The sequence below is a fragment of the Dermochelys coriacea genome, chromosome 6 (genome assembly GCF_009764565.3).
Source record: "Dermochelys coriacea isolate rDerCor1 chromosome 6, rDerCor1.pri.v4, whole genome shotgun sequence".
Taxonomy (NCBI): Eukaryota; Metazoa; Chordata; order Testudines; family Dermochelyidae; genus Dermochelys; species Dermochelys coriacea.
The window spans coordinates 35,529,469-35,549,980 of NC_050073.1; the positions used below are offsets into that span (position 1 = coordinate 35,529,469).

At 42.9% G+C, this 20,512-nt stretch overlaps 1 protein-coding gene across 7 annotated transcripts in view; it reads right to left on the bottom strand.

Moving 5' to 3' along the window:
• The window catches only part of HIPK3 (homeodomain interacting protein kinase 3), a 151,015-nt gene that overhangs the window by 96,202 nt on the left and 34,301 nt on the right, over nt 1-20,512 (bottom strand). For all 7 annotated transcript variants that reach the window (XM_038404245.2, XM_043515742.1, XM_043515740.1 and 4 more), the window contains one exon: nt 18,338-19,439. In XM_038404245.2, the coding sequence (XP_038260173.1) occupies nt 18,338-19,437 (1,100 nt within the window). In that variant the 5' untranslated portion in view covers nt 19,438-19,439. Of the gene's footprint in view, nt 1-18,337; nt 19,440-20,512 lie in introns of those variants that run through there.

Here is a 20,512-nt window from a genome sequence, read left to right on the forward strand (position 1 = left end):
CTGCTCAGTCAAATTCTAAGCGTGAAACTTTCTCCTGGATGTGGAATGGCTTAGAACACCAAATAAACTGACCGATTAAAATAAAAAGTTATGTAAGTTTTGTACAGCAGTAATTCTCATGTGGGCCTGACAATCATCTCACCTGCATATAAGCTAAATCTCCCAACTTTATTAAGCCTCTTTGCCAGTGTGACTGCTAACTGTATATCAATTTAATGGAATGCCACCTTTGGATAGTCTTTGTATATTCAGAAGGAAGATTGGCAACACCCTGTAGCACAGGGGCGGACAAACTTTTTGGCCCGAGGGCTGCATCAGGTTTCAGAAATTGTATGGAGGGCCATTTTGGGGAGGCTGTAGCAGCCAGGCGTAGCTCAGTCCCCACCCCTAATGCCCCCCTCCCCTGATTCTCACCCCCTGACGGCGCCCTCCCCCAGGACTCCTGCCCCATTCACCACCACCTGCTCCCTGCCCCTGACTGCCCCTGGAATCCCCACCCCAACTGCCCGCTGCCACCCCATCCAACCCCCCCCATTCCTGACTGCCCCCTGGAACCCCTACCCCATCCAACCATCCCTTCTCCCTGACCACCCCTGGAACCGCTGCCCGAATGCCCCCGCCACCCCATCCAACCCCAAGGACCAGGCAGAAGGGTCCCATTGGCCGGATGTGGCCCGCGGGCTGTAGTTTGCCCACCTCTGCTGTAGCACCTAAATGTTCTTCTACTCTTATGACCGGGAGTTTCTACAGGGACGGAGCTTTAAGGAACTAGGAAACATAAGGACGCAGCAAAAACAAAGGGACCAAAAGTGGCAGGGAAAGCCATAGTTCTCCTTACACTAAGATTTGGACCATCATGAAACTAACTCTCAGATCCAAATACAGCCCACCTAGAAGGAAATCCAATACATCACCTTGGTCATGAAAAATAAGATTCTTGCACTTTCAAGTTCTCAAAATCTCTTGAAACTCCCAGATAAATAAACTGTTTCTAGAATTTTGAGCAAAAAGTCCATGAGCTCTCCTGAATATCCATCCTATTGGAAGCAATCCCTCATGTCCCTGGACTAAAAGGTCCCACTGAATAGGAAGGGTCCAAGGAAGTAGATCAGAAATCTGTAAGAGTCTGGAGAGAAACAGTTGACTGAGTCTCTACATTTCTGTTAACTGCTTGAAGATTCCTCAGTTTACTTCTCATTCTCCTGCAACTATCTGTCATCTGCCTGCCCAGTCAACCTGTAGACTGCTCCTTGTCAGAATGTAAGTGGGTTTGATCAACATGGTACAAGACCATGAAAATTTCTTGTTTCATTCAGGATTGTGGTGGGGTTTTGTTTGTTTGTTTACACTTTTGCTCCATCCTGGTAATTCCATTTACATGAAATGGTCACTTTTCATATGAACGGCTGTTAAATCCAGAGGGAGTTTTAGGAGTAGAATGAGAACATCCTCCCGTGAACTGCAGCTCCAGAGAGCAGTTGTGATGAGATCCCTGGGACGACCAATTTCCCTGAGATGAATGGGGGTCCATGTCAGCTCTCTCAGAAATGCGGAAAACAACATGGTTCTTGATTCAGTAAATTTAACTGATAAATCAGGAAAATTTAGAATATGGGGTACAGAATTACCATGAACCTGTTTCCGCATAGATCATCATCGGCCCAATTAAATGAAGACACTGGAGGTCAGATACGTGAAGAGTTCCCTGATGAAATGCCAGATTTTGTGAAATCTTTCCTTCAGCAATTGGGTTACAACCATGTTTGTTTGATAAGAACAGGTGCACCACCAAGTATTCTGGGAGGGCTTCTCTGAAAATTGATGAAGCAGCCTGGGACTTGACCAATTAAAAAGGCCAAGATATAATTCCTATACAAATAGTGAGACTATATAAATGGATTTCTGCCTTAGACTGGGAATCAGAACTACCATTCTGAAACTACTTCATGAAACAACTAGCTTCATGAAAACCAGAGGAGCAGAAGAGAGGCCAATGGGCAACACCAGGAATTAGTAACAAGTCTAGTATTGTTGCTAAGTTGAGATAGCTTTGGTGGCATAGGCAAATCAGGGCAACGGAATGAAAACCCTGAGCAGAAAACTCTTAATTAGAAGTGCCTGGGATTCCATGCAGAAAAGAGGGGCTACTCACTGGTAACTGTTCTGCAATGATTGCCTCTGTGTATTCACACTAATTGGTCATGGAGCCTCTCGTGTCAAGCTACAGAACTCTATAAAAAAAAAAAAGCATCTGCTGGGGTGTGCAGGAACACTTGCATTTGGTTGATAAGATCAGCTCCATCTGCCCACCTCAGTTCCCTCTCCTTAGACTGAAGAGTTCTGAAATAGAAAGAACTCCAAAGCAGAAGGGAAGGCAGGCTGTTGTGAGAATGCAGAGAGGCAACTCTCAGAGAACAGTTAGCCATACATGACCCCTCTTTCTTCTTTGAAGACCTCTGTGCATTCCTAGTAATGGGAGATTAGCAAGCAGTGCCCCCCATCATAGAACAGAAGGCAAGACATTCTAGGTAAAAATGGACCGTAGCACCACTTTATCAATTCGAGTATCAGAACAGAATGCCCAGTCTAAAGATAGTGCTTAGTGAAACTATGGATACTGATGTTGATGCTTTCCAAATCTTTACCAGGGGAACTTGTCTTAGACAAGCTAGGAATGTAGCTTGTGGAGTGTCTCTAGAGGAGTATGTCTTGAACCACATGTGTCCTGGCCTCTTGGCTAAAGAGGAGCAGTGTTCAATACATCACTTAATCCAGTGGGTCAGTGATTACTTACAACTAAATTGCCCTCTACATCTCTCCCTGTAATCCACAGTCTGATTTCCCACAGGGTTTGAACCTTTGTAAGCAAGAACACAGAGCTCTTTTAACATTCAGTAAGTGCAAATGGGACTCCTGTGGGTGAGCATGGGGTCTGGGGAAGAAAATGGGGAGGGAGATACACTGCAATGAGAAAACTGGAAACAACCTTAGGCAAAGGCTCAAGTGAGGCATCATGACAACTTTTTCTCTGTGTACAACCACATAGGGTGGAGTGGCCATTAAGACACTAAAGCTCACTAACCCTCTTTGCAGAGGTGATAGCTGTTAAGAACACTGTTTTGATAGACATATATGAAGACTGTCTGAGCCAGGAGCTGATAGAGTGGACCCATAAGCAATGTCAAGACTAGATTAAGTCTCAGGTAGGTGAGGTTCTACTAAAGTGTTACTCGATCCTTTAACGAAATGTGGAACTGTGGGGTGAGAGAATATAGGTTTATCCTGACCAAACTGTGGAAAGCCAAGATAGCTGCCAAATGAACCGTAAGGAAAGTTACACCACACAATCTCTGATCTCTCACCAGCGAAGCTACTGAAGCATGGGGGGTGGGCGGGGGCAGAGTTTGAAGTAGCGGGAGAAGACGATTACCTTCCTTTTCAGGCTGTGTACACTAAGTATGTAATGTGATGCTACTCACTGCTGAAGGGGCCTCATTGTTAAGCAGGCAAAACATTTTACGTAAGTTGATGAGGCCATGATATGCAGAAGCCTTAGGAAAAACTACGGTGTTTGCAAACAGACTGATCCTCGAGAGTTTGGGGAATCTCTTATTTTCAGAAATTTGTCTTCTGGGAGGAAGACTCTGGCTTGAGTGAAATCCAGGACTGCCCCAATAAAGGAGATTTGCCATGTAGGTTGAAGTGAGGATTTCTGCCAATTAATAAGGAGCCCTAGAGACCACAGAAAGATTCGGTGGCTAGCTGGCCTTTAGTAGCCAATAGTCCAATTAAGGGTAAATGAATATTTCCTTATCTGAGGTGTACTAAAGATGAGAAGTATTTTGTGAATATTCTTGGCACTGTGGACAATCGAATGGGGAGAGAGAGGGAGGATATGGAATTTGAAGTGATTTGCTCTCACACAGAAACAAAGGTACTTGATGTGGATAGATTTTATTACTGCACAGAAGTATATGTCTTCTAAGTCAAGAGTGCACAGAGATGGGAATCATCTCCTCTCTGTTAGCACCCTGAACTTGAAAGTTTTTATATCAATGGTCCTCAAACTTTTGTATTAGTGACCCCTTTCACACAACAAGTCTCTGAGTGTGACATCTCTTATAAATTAAAACTATTTTTATATAGAACACTATGATAAATGAGAAGCAAGGTTTGCGGTGGAGACTAACAGCTCATGACTCCCTGGGGGTCACGACCCCCAGTTTGAGAACCCCTGTTTTATATTATGTTAAGGTTTCCAAGGTCCAGGATGGGTCTCAGATTGTCGTTCTTCTTGGATATTTGGAAAAATATGGAGTAAAACCTATTTCCATTGTGTTGCACAAGAACCTCCTCTATTTCATCCTTTTGAAAGGAACGTATCTAGTCCTGTAGGAGTTTCTTGTGAGAAGAGCTCCCAAAGGGGAGGCGGAAGAGAGCGAGATTTGGTTTGAAATTGGATTGTACAATGGTCTGAAGGTATCTAAAACCCAATGGTATGAAGTACTGACACCAGGCTAAAGAGAATGGGGGAAACGCTCAAAACTACAAAAGGAGAAGCGTGTGGCTCTCTAGTGCCTGTCAAAAGTAATGGTTGGGAGGGGAGCTGGTAGTGAAAACAAGCCAGGATGAAGATCCTGCTTCTGTATTGCATTCTTTTTACAGGAGCCATTGTAGAAGAGGCTAGAGACTGCTAATGCCTCTGAGATTGGGTACTCGATTGATGTTGAACAGGAGACTGTCTTTGAAATTGAAAAAGTGTATAATATAGCTCTTTTTTAGCAGTTGATGCAGACTGAAAGAGCTCCAGAGGCTAGGCTAGGCTATCGCTCCCAGTTTTCAACTCTTCCAGACTGTCATCCACCTCATTACTAAAAAAGGAGGAATGCTCAAAGGGCAATTCTTCAATCAACTTCTCGGTCTGGGGCCAGTCTGATGTTCAAACCACGAGTATATTCTCCAAACTATATCAGTGGCCACAGCCTTGGCTGTTGAATCTGAGGTGTTATAAGTGGCCCTCAGAGCATGCCTGGCTGATGTTCTCCCATCAGCAACCAAGTTCTGAGCTTTGCTCAACTAATGAGCCCAGGATGAAGTTAGAGTTCTATAGGAAGGTGGGTGGTCTGTCAAGAGGGGAAAAAAAACCTTGTAATTTGCCACATGCAAACCCAGGGCAGTGGAGGAGTATATCTTTCTTCCAATTGCATTCAACCTATGTCCATCTCTATCTCAGGAAGTCCTAGTACAGAACACTGCAACACCTTCAACTTCTTGCTATATTGAAAACAGTCCATTTAACTCCTATTTTCCTCTCTTATCCAGTTTCTGGAAATTTCACAGACAAGAAAAAAAATGCCATTTTAAGAAAATGTAACAACTCTCGTGGTCTAAAAATGCTTTGATTTTGAAATACATATACACATGCTTAAATATTAAAGCATGTGCGTACATATTACAGGATCATACAATCTATGATTCTATTATCCTGAAATACATATGCACATGCTTAAATATTAAGCAAGTGACAAGTACCATTTACTTCAAATTTAGCACGTGTAATGTCTGAAGAATCAGGGCCTATACTCATAACATATCATAGACTATCAGGGTTGGGAGGGATCTCAGGAGGTCATGTAATCCAAACCCCTTCTCAAAGCAGGACCAATCCCCAACTAAATCATCCCAGCCAGGGCTTTGTCAAGTCTGACCTTAAAAACTTCTAAGGAAAGAGATTCCACCACCTCCTTAGGTAACGCATTCCAGTGTTTCAGCACCCTCCTAATGAAAATTTTTTTCCTAATATCCAACCTAAACCTCCCCCACTGCAACTTGAGACCATTACTCCTCGTTCTGTCATCTGCTACCACCGAGAACAGTCTAGATCCATCCTCTTTGGAACCCCCTTTCAGGTAGTTGAAAGCACCTATCAAATCCCCCCTCATTCTTCTCTTCCGCAGACTAAACAATCCCAGTTCCCTCAGCCTCTCCTCATAAGTCATGTGTTCCAGTCCCCTAATAATTTTTGTTGCCCTCCGTTGGACGTTTTCCAATTTTTCCACATCCTTCTTGTAGTGTGGGGCCCAAAACTGGACACAGTACTCCAGATGAGGCCTCACCAATGTCGAATAGAGGGGAACGATCACGTCCCTCGATCTGCTGGCAATGCACCTACTTATACATCCCAAAATGCCATTGGCCTTCTTGGCAAAAAGAGCACACTGTTGACTCATATCCAGCTTCTTGTCCACTGTAACCCCAAAATCCTTTTCTGCAGAACTGCTGCCTAGCCATTCGGTCCCTAGTCTGTAGCAGTCCATGGGATTCTTCTGTCCTAAGTGCAGGACTCTGCACTTGTCCTTGTTGAACCTCATCAGATTTTTTTTTGGCTCAATCCTCTAATTTATCTAGGGCCCTCTGTATCCTATCCCTACCCTCCAGCGTATCTACCTCTCCTCCCAGTTTAGTGTCATCTGCAAACTTGCTGAGGGTGCATCCACACCATCCTCCAGATCATTAATGAAGATATTGAACAAAACCGGCCCGAGGACCGACTCTTGGGGCACTCCACTTGATACTAGCTGCCAACTAGACATGGAGCCATTGATCACTACCCGTTGAGCCTGACAATCTAGCCAGCTTTCTATGCACCGTATAGTCCATTCATCCAGCCCATACTACTATAACTTGCTGGCAAGAATACTGTGGGAGACCATGTCAAAAGCTTTGCTAAAGTCAAGGAACACCATGTCCACTGCTTTCCCCTCATCCACAGAGCCAGTTATCTTGTCATAGAAGGCAATTAGATTAGTCAGGCATGACTTGTCCGTGGTGAATCCATGCTGACTGTTCCTGATCACTTTCCTCTCCTCTAAGTACTTCAGAATTGATTCCTTGAGGACCTGCTCCATGATTTTTCCAGGGACTGAGGTGAGGCTGACTGGCTTGTAGTTCCCAGGATTCTCCTTCTTCCCTGTTTTAAAGATGGGCACTACATTAGCCTTTTTCCAGTCGTCCGGGACCTCCCCCGATCGCCGTGAGTTTTTAAAGATAATGGCCAATGGCTTTGCAATCACATCTCCCAACTCCTTTAGCACTCTCAGATGCAGCGCATCCGGCCCCATGGACTTGTGCTCATCCAGCTTTTCTAAATAGTCCGAACCACTTCTTTCTTCACAGACGGGTGGTCGCCTCCTCCCCATGCAGTGCTGCTCAGTGCAGCAGTCTGAGAGCTGACCTTGATCGTGAAGACAAAGGCAAAAAAAGCATTGAGTACATTAGCTTTTTCCACATCCTCTGTCACTAGGTTGCCTCCCTCATTCAGTAGGGGGCCCACACCTTCCTTGACTTTCTTCTTGTTGCTAACATACCTGAAGAAACCCTTCTTGTTACTCTTAACATCTCTTGCTAGCTGCAACTCCAAGTGTGATTTGGCCTTCCTGATTTCACTCCTGCAGGGTCCGTATTCTGCTACTCTCCTTTCTTCCTTGTGTCAAGATCCTGTACTCGACCATCTCATGGTCACTGCCTTCCAGGTTCCCATCCACTTTTGCTTCCCCTACTAATTCTTCCAGGTGTCTGAGCAGCAGGTCAAGAAGAGCTCTGCCCCTAGTTGGTTCCTCCAGCACTTGCACCAGGAAATTGTTCCCTACACTTTCCAAAAACTTCCTGGATTGTCTGTGCACTGCTATATTGCTCTCCCAGCAGATACCAGGGTGATTGAAGTCTCCATGAGAACTAGGGCCTGCGATCTAGTAACTTTTGTTAGTTGCTGGAAGAAAGCTTGTCCACCTCATCCCCCGGTCCGGTGGTCTATAGCAGACTTCCACCACGACATCACCCTTGTTGCTCACACTTCTAAACTTAATCAAGAGAGACTCTCAGGTTTTTCTGCAGTTCAATACCAGAGCTCTGAGCAGTCATACTGCTCTCTTACATACAATGCAACTCCCCCACCTTTTCTGCCTTGCCTGTCCTACCTGAACAGTTTGTATCCACCCATGACAGTACTCCAGTCATGTGAGTTATCCCACCAAGTCTCTGTTATTCCAGTCACATCGAAATTTCTTGACTGTGCCAGGACTTCCAGTTCTCCCTGCTTGTTTCCCAGGATTCTTGCATTTGTGTATAAGAACTTGAGATAACTTGCTGCTTGTCCTGTTTTCTTAGTATGAGGCAGAAGCCCTTCCATCTCGTGCTCTCCTGCTCATGCTTCCTCCCAGTATCCCACGTCCCCACTTACCTCAGGGCTTTGGTCTCCTTCCCCCGGTGAACCTAGTTTAAAGCCCTCCTCACTAGGTTAGCCAGCCTGCTTGCAAAGATGCTCTTCCCTCTCTTCATTAGGTGGAACCCATCTCCGCCTAGCACTCCTCCTTGGAACACCATCCCACGGTCAAAGAATCCAAAGCCTTCTTTCCGACACCACCTGCGTAGCCATTAGTTAACTTCCACGATTTGACTGTCTCTACCCAGGCCTTTTCCTTCCACGGGGAGGATGGAAGAGACCACCACTTGTGCCTCAAACTCCTTTATCCTTCTTCCCAGAGCCACGTAGTCTGCAGTGATCTGCTCAAGGTCATTCTTGGCAGTATCACTGACGCCCATGCGGAGAAGCAGGAAGGGGTAGCGATCTGAGGGCTTGATGAGTCTCGGCAGTCTCTCCGTCACGTCGTGAATCATAGCTCCAGGCAAGCAGCAGACTTCTCAGTTTTCCCGGTCAGGGCGGCAGATAGATGACTCAGTCCCCCTGAGGAGAGAGTCCCCGACCACCACCACCTGCCTCCTCCTCTTGGGAGCAGTGGTCGTGGAACCCCCATCCCTTGGGCATGAAGTGGTTACACCTTAATATTTTAACTAATTGTTTATTAATGTAAATTGAAATTTTTATTGAAAACTTCAAGAACAGCATATGTCGATACAGTCACATCTTGTTAATTTACATTTGTTTGGTGGTTTTTGATTAGGCATTAACTTAATACATATTTTACTGACAAGTATCAAACCAAATAGTTTTTATGATCTTATACCGAAATTTCAGATAAATTTGACATTGAAAACTGGCTATTTTGTAGTTCTACCCATTATTTTATACAATACAGACAGTATTATGGACAGAATATTTTACTTTTAGTTAGGAATTCATTCACATCACTGAAGCATTTGGCTAGGATAGAATTTTCTCAGGATTATAGGTTTCAGAGCGGTTGCCGTAGTAGCCTGTATCACCAAAAACCATGAGGAGTAATTGTGGCACTTTACAGAGTAGCAGCCGTGTTAGTCTGTATTCGCAAAAAGAAAAGGAGTACTTGTGGCACCTTGAGGCTAACAAATTTATTCGAGCATAAGCTTTCATGAGCTACAGCTCACTTCATCGGATGCATTGTGAGCTATAGCTCCTGAAAGCTTATGCTCAAATACATTTGTTCGTCTCTAAGGTGCCACAAGTATTCCTTTTCTTTTTGTGGCACTTTAGAGACTAACAAATTTATTTGGGCATAAACTTTCCATCTTATGCCCAAAAAAATTAGTTAGTCTCTAATGTGCCACAAGGACTCCTCATTGTTTTTTCCTCAGGATTATATATTTTTCAAAGCAACTTTTTTTTTAACTGTAGTAGGAATAGCTTGGACACAACAAAAAAGTGGTAATTTGCTTTAAGAAACTGACCATTTTCCTAGTTAGCAGAATGACAACAAAAAAGCAATGAGTTCCCTGCAGTGGTAGAAAACTGGTGAGAAATTTTAGAAACAGAATGGGTGAGAAAAGATGCTTACCTACCTGTACAGCAACTGTTCTTCGAGATGAGAGCACAGATATGTATTCCACTCAGGTGTGTGTGATCACCCAGCTCACTGATGCCGAGAACTTTCCCTAGCAGCACCCGTGGGGTTGAAACCCCTGCCCTCTGACCCCTCCCCCAGTTATTTATGGCTATGTAAGGGCAGTGATGCTGCTGCTGCCCTCCTTCCTCCCTCCCCCCCAGTTCTTTCAAACTAAATATCATGAGTTGAGACTCTGATGCAGGGGGATGGAGGGCTGGTCATGGAATACACATTAGCACCCACATCTTGAACAGTTTCCACACAGGAAAATAACAGGCTTTTCCTTTGTGGTTGCAAATGAATACTACATTCTGGGGAAGCTGTACTAGTAGGAGATGGGGCTCGAAGTCTAACTGTCTTCCCAAAGTTTGCATTCGATCTAGACACAGCTGTAATAGCATAATGCTCGGTCAGAGTAGTACGGAACACCAGGAAGCAAGTACCAAATATCGAAACATCACTGAGAAATGCAATCTATGTCTCAGACCATAGTTGAATGAGCCCATAACCTTTGTGGCAGTTGTGGTCTGAGCTACTCCATATGCCATCATAGTTATCCACCTAGAAATTGCCTGGGCAGAGACCACCTGACCCTTCATCAAATCTGCATAGGAGACAAAAGCTAAGATGATTTACAAAAGGTTTAGTCCTCTCCAAATAAAATGCCAGGCATCATGTTGCACCCAATGTATGAAAGCACTGCTCATCTGTGTTCGACTGTGGCTTAGGAAAGACTACCAATAAGTATATTTGGTTAAGTGAAAACTATGAAAATACTGCAGTCAAAAATTTTGGATGCAGCCTTAGGGTCCACTTTGTCCCTGAAAAATTGCACACACAGGGTCTCTAACATTAAAGACAGTAGTTCACTTATTCCCATGCACGTCATAGCAACAAGAAAGGCTTATTTTTGGCACTAGAAAGACAGAGAACACGTTACCAGGGGTTCAAATGGAGGACCCATAAGGGCAGCCAGCATTAAGGTCCCACAAAGCAACCACTTTTTTCACCAGTGAAAAGAGACAGATGATTCCTCTTAGATATCTCACCACCATGGAGTTCGAGAAAATTGACTTTCCTGGGGTCAAAGGACAGAAACCTGAGATTGCCACTAAGTGGACCTTCAAGGACTGAGAGAGACCAAAAGACTGAAAAGGTAACAGATGCTCCAAAATGTTCTGAACACAGGCTAGCATTGGTTGAACCCTATGGGCTAAAGCACAAATCAAAAACCACTTCCACTTGACCCAGCAGGTAACTCTGGCAGACTTTTCTACTATTCGGTAATACCTGTCTAGCAGCTTCCAAACAGCATTCCTCTTCTTCATCTATTCATGCAGCATCCATGCTGTGAGATCCAGACTGCTCAGTACTGGATGCCAAATTTGACCATGGTGTTGAGTCACTGTGTTGGAAAGAGATAGGGGTAAACTATTTCTTGGGTAAAATTACTTCGTATAATTAAGAAACTGAACCACAACCGTTGTTTCTTTGCCAATTTGCTCGGCAATTTGCAAAACAAACAGATAAAATTAGTCAGAAGCTGAGTTCTAAAACTTCCCTCAAATTCCATTTTTGATAAGATTAGAAAATCAACACTGTACTGGCCAAGCTGGTGGAATCAGAAATTAACTTCAGTTTAAGCATGAATTTTGGCATGATTCAGCTTCAATTTGAGAATAACCCAAGGAACGAGTGGGACTGGGGAAAAAGCATACATCAAAATGAGATGGAAGGTTAAGGAGATAGTACTGAGACCCACTTGAGAGCAAAACTGAGGTCACTTCTTCTTGTCTTTTCTGACAAGAAGATTGATGGTCAGAATGCTCCCATCTACAAAGATGGAGCTTAGCACACTGTTCTTCAGAGACCACTCATGATTCTGGAAAAAATTTCTGCTGAGGTGATTGACCAAATGATTCTGGAACGGCTGTGGGAATTACATTCTCCTTGATAGAGAACTGCCAAAACTTTATTGCCTCCTGACAAAGCTGCTTGGAGCAGTTCCTCCCTGCTTTTTACTTAATACATTGCAGTGGTGTAGCTAGTGATCATATGAACTGCTGTGTCTTCAAATCTACATCCAAAAATAGTTCTGCATTCATTGTAAATGACCTGAAGCTCCAGGACATTGACATGAAGGAAAGATTCCTGCTCTATCCACAAACCTTGGACCTTCATTGTCCCCAGGTGCACTCCGCAACCTACTGCGTGCTGACCACGCAAATACATGCTGCCATATCGCTTAGTAACTTCAGGCATACACAAATTGTAGCTGAAGGGTGAGAGCAGAGAGACAGGCACAGACAACAAATTGTTTGAAATAGTTCCTTCTGTAGAAACGCCCTCAAACTTGGGGAGAGTCTAGTAGGGCCGAAATGAACTCAATTTTTTGTGTTGCCATTACCATTGCATTTTCTCTGTTCAAAATCAGACCCAGATGATTGAAGAGATACAGTGTGAATTGGAGTTTACTTGGTTTTTGACTTGCCCCTCACTAGCCAATTGTCCAGGTGTGGAAACGCATGAATTCCTCTTTTTCTGAAAAATGCTGCTACAGTCACACATTTGGTAAATACCTGCTGAGCCAAGAACAAAGGGAAGCAAAAAGTGTTCCGATAATGCTGACCTGCCACTACAAATCTCAGAAGCCTCCTAAGGCTCAGGAAAATCATCACATGGAAGCAAGCATCCTTAAGATTGAGTGTAGCAAACCAGTTGTGATTCAAAGTATGAAGAATAGTAGCTATGGTAACTATGTGGATTCATGTAATTGTTCAGACCATAGTACATCAAAAATAGGTCTCATCTCTCCTTGGAATATGGGGATGAGGAAGTACCATGAGTAAAATCCATTTCCCTGATGCCACAGGGGAACTTTCTCTACGGCCCCAGAAGCCCAAAGAGCCTGAACTTATCTGTAAAATGTTGCCATAGCCTCACAATTTATAAAGTGCTTTGGTAAAAGCACTTGCTGATTAGCAACGCACATTTGTAAGGATGAGGTAGAATGAAGTTTGCTTTCCAACACATCCAGTCTTTTAGAGTCTTTGTCTTTTGGAGTGGACTTGTATTTCCCATTTTAACCTCTCATTACCTGACATTACAACAAGAGAGTTAGGCACCAGATGCAAGAAGAGGTATACATCTGTCATCCATATACTTCGCTGTGGGTGGTAAGGATGTCAGGGTGTGCCATAAACTTGTTCAGGTTCTATGACAGTTTCATTTATGAGGAAAGCCACTCTTCCTGGAGCAGAGGACTGAAGAATACCCAGTAATTTATGGGTGTTCTGAACAAATTCAACCTGAATTCCCAAGTTTGAAGCCATGTGCCTCCAGAGGCCTTGTTACAATTTAAAATCCTCATGTACAGGAGAGGAGGAATTTGGCAGAATTGTCTGGTGATCAAGAGGAAGGAATTGGAGCCAATGGAATCTCCTGTGGTGTCTGTAACAACAGTCAGCAGGAGCAGGAGCAACCCCAGTCTTCGGCTGCAGTACCAGAGATTGAGGAGGGGATGCTATCAGAATAGGTGACCTTGTCCTCGATTGAACCAAGCATCAGGATATTGCAGACTGCAGAATATCCCTGGGGTCCAAGGAGGCCACTGTGGGTAGAGGTACAGCACTGGTGGCCAGTGGGGAACTGGGCCAAGACCCTGTAATGAAAGTGGTGCCAAACTCGATACTGATGGTGATCCCCAGAAGATCTCAATGACTTTTGAGAGCAGTATTGCGAAGACGAGGGAAGAGGACAAAGATGCCTCTGAGCCTGACCCTGAAGAACCTTCCAAACAGTTCTCAGGCAATGGAGAAGCCATCCCCAGAGGGACCAGTAAACATCCAGCCTTATCTGAAGCCCAGATAAGCAGACAGCATCAGTACTAACAAAGATAAAGAAGTCAGCAATTTCAGTACTGATAGGGGTCCTGCAATCACACACTGTACCAGAGCAGACGTCAGTACCTAAGTCCAAACTGGCACTGGTCCCATAGATGTAGTGTGCACAAGAATTGTTGTCAGCACCGAAGCGAATACCTCCAAGCAATAAACCACTCAGTATGGAAAAGGATGGTGAGCTCGACTCTTCACCCTGAATTGGAGGTAGTGCAAAAGACTGCCAACAACAGCATCAGGTATGCAATCAAGCCCAACAGGGCCAAGGACATTGATGAAGAGGTCACCACAGCTAAATAATCCTGAATTAATGAAAAGTCATGGCAAAGACAGGCAAAGCAAGTCCACTGGGTGGAAACGGTCAGTGATGACACTGACTTCACTGGTACCAGATTCAACCAATGCCCCATGAATGGTGCAGAAGTCAATGGTATGGAGTCCAATTGCTCTCGCTTCAGGACAGGAGAACAGGTAGACAGTCCTGCTCTATCCCGCGTACTGAAGGAACCACACTCCCCTTAGAAGGGAAGGAATCTCTCCTAGCTCTGGAATGGCCCCAGTCTGTTTTATGAGTCCTTTTCCTAGGAGAACCAGAGGAAGGAGAATGATCTCTCTTCCTCCTTGGAGGGGAATCCATATATGGTTAAACCACAGCCCATGCTAGTTCAGACACTCTCTGGGGGGCCTGAAAATCAGTGGATGTGTCTGGTGACAATACAGGCCTAATGGCCTACTCGTGAAAGTGCTGCCTCAAGCTCAAGTCCCTGGCCACCTGCATCCTCTTCTTGAATGAATGGAACACCTTTCTTTAACGTGCCCTTCCCCAAGGCACAAACATACATCAAATATGGAGGTCACTAACAGGAATAGCCATGCCACACAAATGGCAATGTATTAAACCTGGTCAAGGCATCAGAAGAGGCTAAATTCTACTAAGCTAATTCTAAGGTACTACTACAACTAATCATTTAGCTTTATACACAAAAGCATGGAAAATAAAGACAGAGAACTGTACAGTAAAATACCACAAAAATGCTCCAACTCAAGCACTGGGGTTGGAGAGAAGGAACTGAAGGTGACTGGGGTGGCACCACCCTTAAATAGCTATGGGAGGAGCTAAGGGCACCACTCCTATCAGTACCACTAGGCAAAGTTTTACAGCTTTGGTGTGCTGGGAACACACATAATGTGTGTCTGCAACCACTCAAAGCAGCAGTATAAATCCCTACATTGGTTGCACTGTTGCTTCTAACAGGCTGAGCAAGCAAACTAAAGAATTCAAGCAGGCACAGTTCCTAGTACATGGGCAAAATATAGAAACAGATTAGCCCAGTTTCATCGGTAAAGCACACATGTAGGATTAAAAAGGTATATAAAGGATTAATTAGTTTAGCTTGGCTAAGAAAATATACGTGCTTTGTAGCTTATATAATATGTAACAAGGCCTTGAAAATAATATGCTCAAGAACTAGGAGAAATGTGGCATCTAACAATCAAAGTTTTGGGAAGGCTGCTAAGCTTGGAATGTGGTGTGTGGAATCAGTAGTGACCCCCAACATACCAATGTTTTCTTGGAGAAAGAGGCACAGTTGTAAAAATCTTGTCTTCTCCAGACTTAAGGAGGGAGTCAACTCCAAACTTCCCAAAACAGTCAATCTTTTAGCTCGGATAACAGTCGGATAAATTGTGTGTCTATCCCCCTCACCCCCTTCCTGTTTATGTGCTCTCTTATGCTATGTAATCTCTGAACAGCATGTCTCTCCCCTCTACTTCCTTGCTGTTTTCCGCTCCAAATTCTTTATTACAGCTCAGTTCTGTGAGGTGATGAGCACGCTTGGTTCCCATTCAAGTCAGTGGCAGTTGAGGGTGCTCAGCAACTTACAAGATCTAGCCATTATCATCTAACATTAGTAACATTATCTAAGTGCTTGTATAGCATCAAGGGTTATAGCAGTGCTATTAGCTTTAGACAGCAATGCCCTTAGTCAGACTGCATGCCAAGCTACCCAAAAGGAATTTGAATTGCTCAATGTCTATAGTGCTAGGCACCCGCAATGCAACCCAACTTGCTGAAATGAAACTGCAATTACTGGAACCAGACAGAAAATTCCAAGTAATAAATTTCAAGTCTCTTTCCAAAGGTTACGTTTCTGGTTGGAGGATTAACACAATAGTTTTAGAATAGTATCAGCATTAACAGGTTTGGGGTCCCCCCTCCCCCACAAAAAATAAACAAGTCCAATTCTCAATGTATTTCAAATATAGATATACCTATGAGATACAATATAGTATAGATATCTTATAATTCATTTTGACCCTATCCTGCAGGCTGCTCCATGTGGGTGGACCTGTGTCCACAGCATGAAGGCTGCGAGATCAGTAACCTAATTCACACTTATTATCTCTGAATAAAAAATTATTTTTAAAAATGTTTTAAACATAACTTGACAAGATTATAAATCTCTGGGAAGTAAATAATATAATCTTCTACCAAACAGACTATTTACAAGGTACCTTATAATTAAATTACAATAATTGAAAATTTTATACTTTCTTAGCATGTGCACCTACGTGCGTCTGTCCGTCATAATCCTTTGATATGAGGCTAACGCCTTCTCTCTGCGAGAAATTCTTAAAGCGACCTGACACTCTAGGCACACCAAAATCATGCACCTACAAAATTTGAGCACTCTTAATTTAGAGATATTACCTTTTTCCTACAAAGAAATACTTTTAAAATGTATGTGTTCAACAAGCACTATACATGCAAGATACAGTGCAATACAACAGAACTAATATCTAAATTATATCTCGGGTAAGAGATTACATGTTCATTTTCCAACATACAGACCTGCTCCACTTGATGAATGTGTCCAAATTCTATGCCATGAAAATAAATATTTATGACAGTCTTACCTTTCTTTGTTTTACATTCTGTAATTTTTTCATATTCAAAGAAAGCTAGAAAAAAATGCTATTCTGATAAGAACTTTCCATAGTCCACACTCTCTCTATGGTGAGAGAACAGTGAGTAAATTTCAATGAGTACACAAAAATTATAAAAACGTTGACTGTCAACTGGCTAATATAACCACAACGAATAAATACAAGACTAAAATGTTTAATAGGGAGCAGAATAATTCCCTCAATACAATAATGCGATACAACTGTCAGTGCCTGATGTACAATCTGAATCAGAAGCAGAAAAATGACTTAGTAGTAGTACACCTAGGCAAGTTTCAGTAGGGTCATCCAGTCTGGGTCCATCACTTTTCAAAGCACAAAAAATAATACATCAATTTCCAAAACTATAATATTCTAGCCAACATCAGAGGTAGTAAAATCTCTAAGTAGGGAATTATTCAACACCTTGCAGGATCAGACGATACTTACTGAATTGTGGTCTTAGCTATGCTAGACATCTAAACGTTAACAGCTTGAGCCCCAGTCATGCCACCTAGGGACTGGCACTCCTGGTAGGAAGTCACAGGTGACTGGCACCTTTACCCTCTTCCAATCCTGTTCCAATTGGGGAACAATAACGTGCATGCTTAGGTCACTTAATTTTTAATTTCCTCTCTTTTATGAGTTTGTATCAGGCACATTGTGTGTGTAGCAACTCTTAACTGCTTCCCAATGAAGCTGTGTGTGTATATACACATTTGTGGTTTTTTTAGTGCTTAACTTGGGTCAGAGATTAAGCAATGGGGGAACTGGGAGACAGAAGTGGAACTGCTAAAGGAGAACAGCAACTGTGCATGAGCCTCTCTTTGTTGTAGGATCCTCACTGAGAAGATTTTGGGTATGTCTGTGCTTCAATAAAACACCTGCGGCTGGCCTATGTCAACTGACTCAGGTTCACAGGGCAGATTGTAGGGCTATAAAATAGCAGTGTAGATGTTCAGGTTCAGGCTGGAGGTCAGGCTTTGGGACCTCTATGAGCCATAAGTACAGGATTCACTTCACCAGCCCCTAAAGGTCACTGAAACTGATTGGAGTTGAGGGCACATATCATCTAGCATAACTGTACGTACATGGTAGAAAAAATATAAAGTATTATATATATAAATAATCTCTTCTATAGAAAATACCACTACAAATACCCATTATTTCCAGCCGCTTAAAAGAGAGAAATTAGGTTAGACAAGGAAAAAGGCACTCTGCATAGGAAGTTACATGTAACTGATATATAGACTTTTGTTTTAATGCTTTCAATCTAGCAAAAATATATACCATGAAGTTTAAAAAAAAAAAAAAAAAAAAACAGCTCTCTTTTAGAAAGTCTGCTTGACAAATCAGAGATATTTGCATGGTGCATTAGGAGAGAATGCAACATTCAAAACATAATTCTGGAGAGAGCTCATTGTAGATGATAATGTAAAGAGCAAGCCTGCCAGTGCAGTAAATACTGTTAAAGTCAGCAAATTATATCTAAAATCATGATCAACTATTTTATTTTAGAATTAAGGAAATGAATACATGGTCAATTTGAATCAAATTACTATTTACTGTCTGAAAAGTTGTAGTTTCAAAACCCTTTGGTGTTATTTTTCATGGAGGAGAATTTTAACATTCATTAAAAAGAAAAAAACAAAGCAAAAAAATAGAATAAGCACCTACCTGTAATAACGAGACTGTAAATAAGTTGAACAAACAGTCTTTGACACGTGGCTGGCAGACCCAAAGTCTATTACCTTAACCCGGTATGGCTGCCGGACAGGATCCACCAACATAATGTTCTCCGGTTTGAGGTCAGCATGGATTAAACCAAGACTTTTTAGTTTTTTCAGTGCAGTGGCCACTTGTTGCAGAATTGGCCGTATTACTTTTAGCTGTAGAGGGCTGAATTTGTTTTGCTTCAGAAAGTCATATAAATTCTGTTCCAACATCTCAAACACCAAGCAAGTATGGTTACGATGCTGAAAGCATTCATAAGCTCTCACAAAATTAAACTCATCCGCATTTTCAGTACTTAGTCTTGCTAGTATGCTCACTTCTATTTGTCCTTGACGTGCATAAGAAGGATGATTCTTCAAAATTTTGATTGCGACAATCTCATTTGTCCCTCTTGTCCAACATTTTACTACTTGTCCAAAGGTTCCTCGCCCAAGGAAATCCAGGACCTCATAAGTATTTTTCACAGAGCACAACACCTCATGCTGTACTAACTGATAATCTCCATCTCCACTGGTACTACTCTGTTTTGAAGTTGCAGTAGTTGTCACAACCGTCACAGGGTTTCCCATATTTGCTTGCAACATTGCAGGTAATATAGACAGTTCATCAACGATCTGCATTGCGCTACTTTGATTATTCAACTCTTCACTCTTACGCTTCAATCCACATCGCTGGGATCCATCCAGTAAATCTAACCTGGTTCCCTGTGTACCAGTCTGAGGTGTCTCAACTTGAAGTTGTTGCGCCTGCACTGCTAACACATTTGTAGCACCTACGGTATTTTTTAAAGCAACAGCACTTGTCTGCAACAAAAAGTTTTGTCCTCGAGGTCTGTCAAATGGGTTCTTAGTCTGAAAGTAAGTACTAACTCTGTTGGGAGAATGAGTAATTCCAAAGTTTTTACCATTCACATAGATCCGTGGGTAGATTCTTTCGTGGTACACACAACTGCTTGGCTCTACTTTGAGTTTCTTCACACTACAAAAGGCACTTGACTGGGTTTGATAAACATATGGTGGATAGACCAAGACTTGTGAGGCCATACCTGAAGAAGGACGTTGGGGTGGAGGGAAGGGGGGAAAAAGAACAAACCACAATTTAAAATTTGTAGCAATTTCTTCCTCTGAGAAATTAGAACACTCAAATTAACCACCTTTGGTTTGCCATTAAATGGTTTGATACTTAAATTGCCCATGTCAGTGGTTCCCAATTTTTTTTAAACCAAGGCGATCCATCAACTCCATTTTGTCTTTTTTGGCAACCCACCCAGAGTCCAAATTCATCATAGGCCAGCATCCTCTCCTCCTCTGCTGCTCCTCCTCACCCCTCTGCAGGAACACTAACCACATGTAGCAGCATGCTCTGCCCTGGCACAGCAACCCTAACCCCAATCCATTGTAGAACAGGGTTGGAGAGCGAGCCCACCTTGCATACACCCTGTAGCAACAACTCCTGTCCCATGAAGCTCAGCCCTGTTCACCGGTGTATGTGATGGCAGCGCCATTAAGGTTTAGCCTTGCTAAGTCACACTGCCTCCATTCTCTTCCAATGTATGGAATTGGACCATTAAAATGTCAGGAGTTTAGAGTTGTGGCTATTGTACATTTTGGACTGGTTGTATAGGGTAGTGCTGGGATGGTTTGCGGCAGCTCAGTAATGCCATCCTTTTTTGGGAAGGAGAAACTAACTTTCTCTCTTTCTTCCTTAGAAGAACCTAAGCTTTAATTAAAAGAACCTTCTAGTTCTCATGGCTGTGAAGATAACCTTCAAGTTATGAGCAGAGAACAACCTGATGCAGTGATGTCTGCCTGTGTCTACGGATAACCTGCAACAATAGCCCTGGGAGTGAGCATATCCTAAAGTATTAACTCAGAAACGGGTTAATTTAAAATGTCAACGTTGCCACCATTTCACTATGATAAAAGCATATATGATAGAGGGATGAACATCAGTTAACATCACTGCTATCAGAGCACACAAGAGGAGAATGCTATTATGAAGACCTGCGCAATTTGCTGTAAATGGTATCTTATTTTGATGTGTCTAGTAAGTGAGACATGGGTTTTGTGCCAAGAGCTGAGATAGTATAAATACACATATAAATACACATACATATAT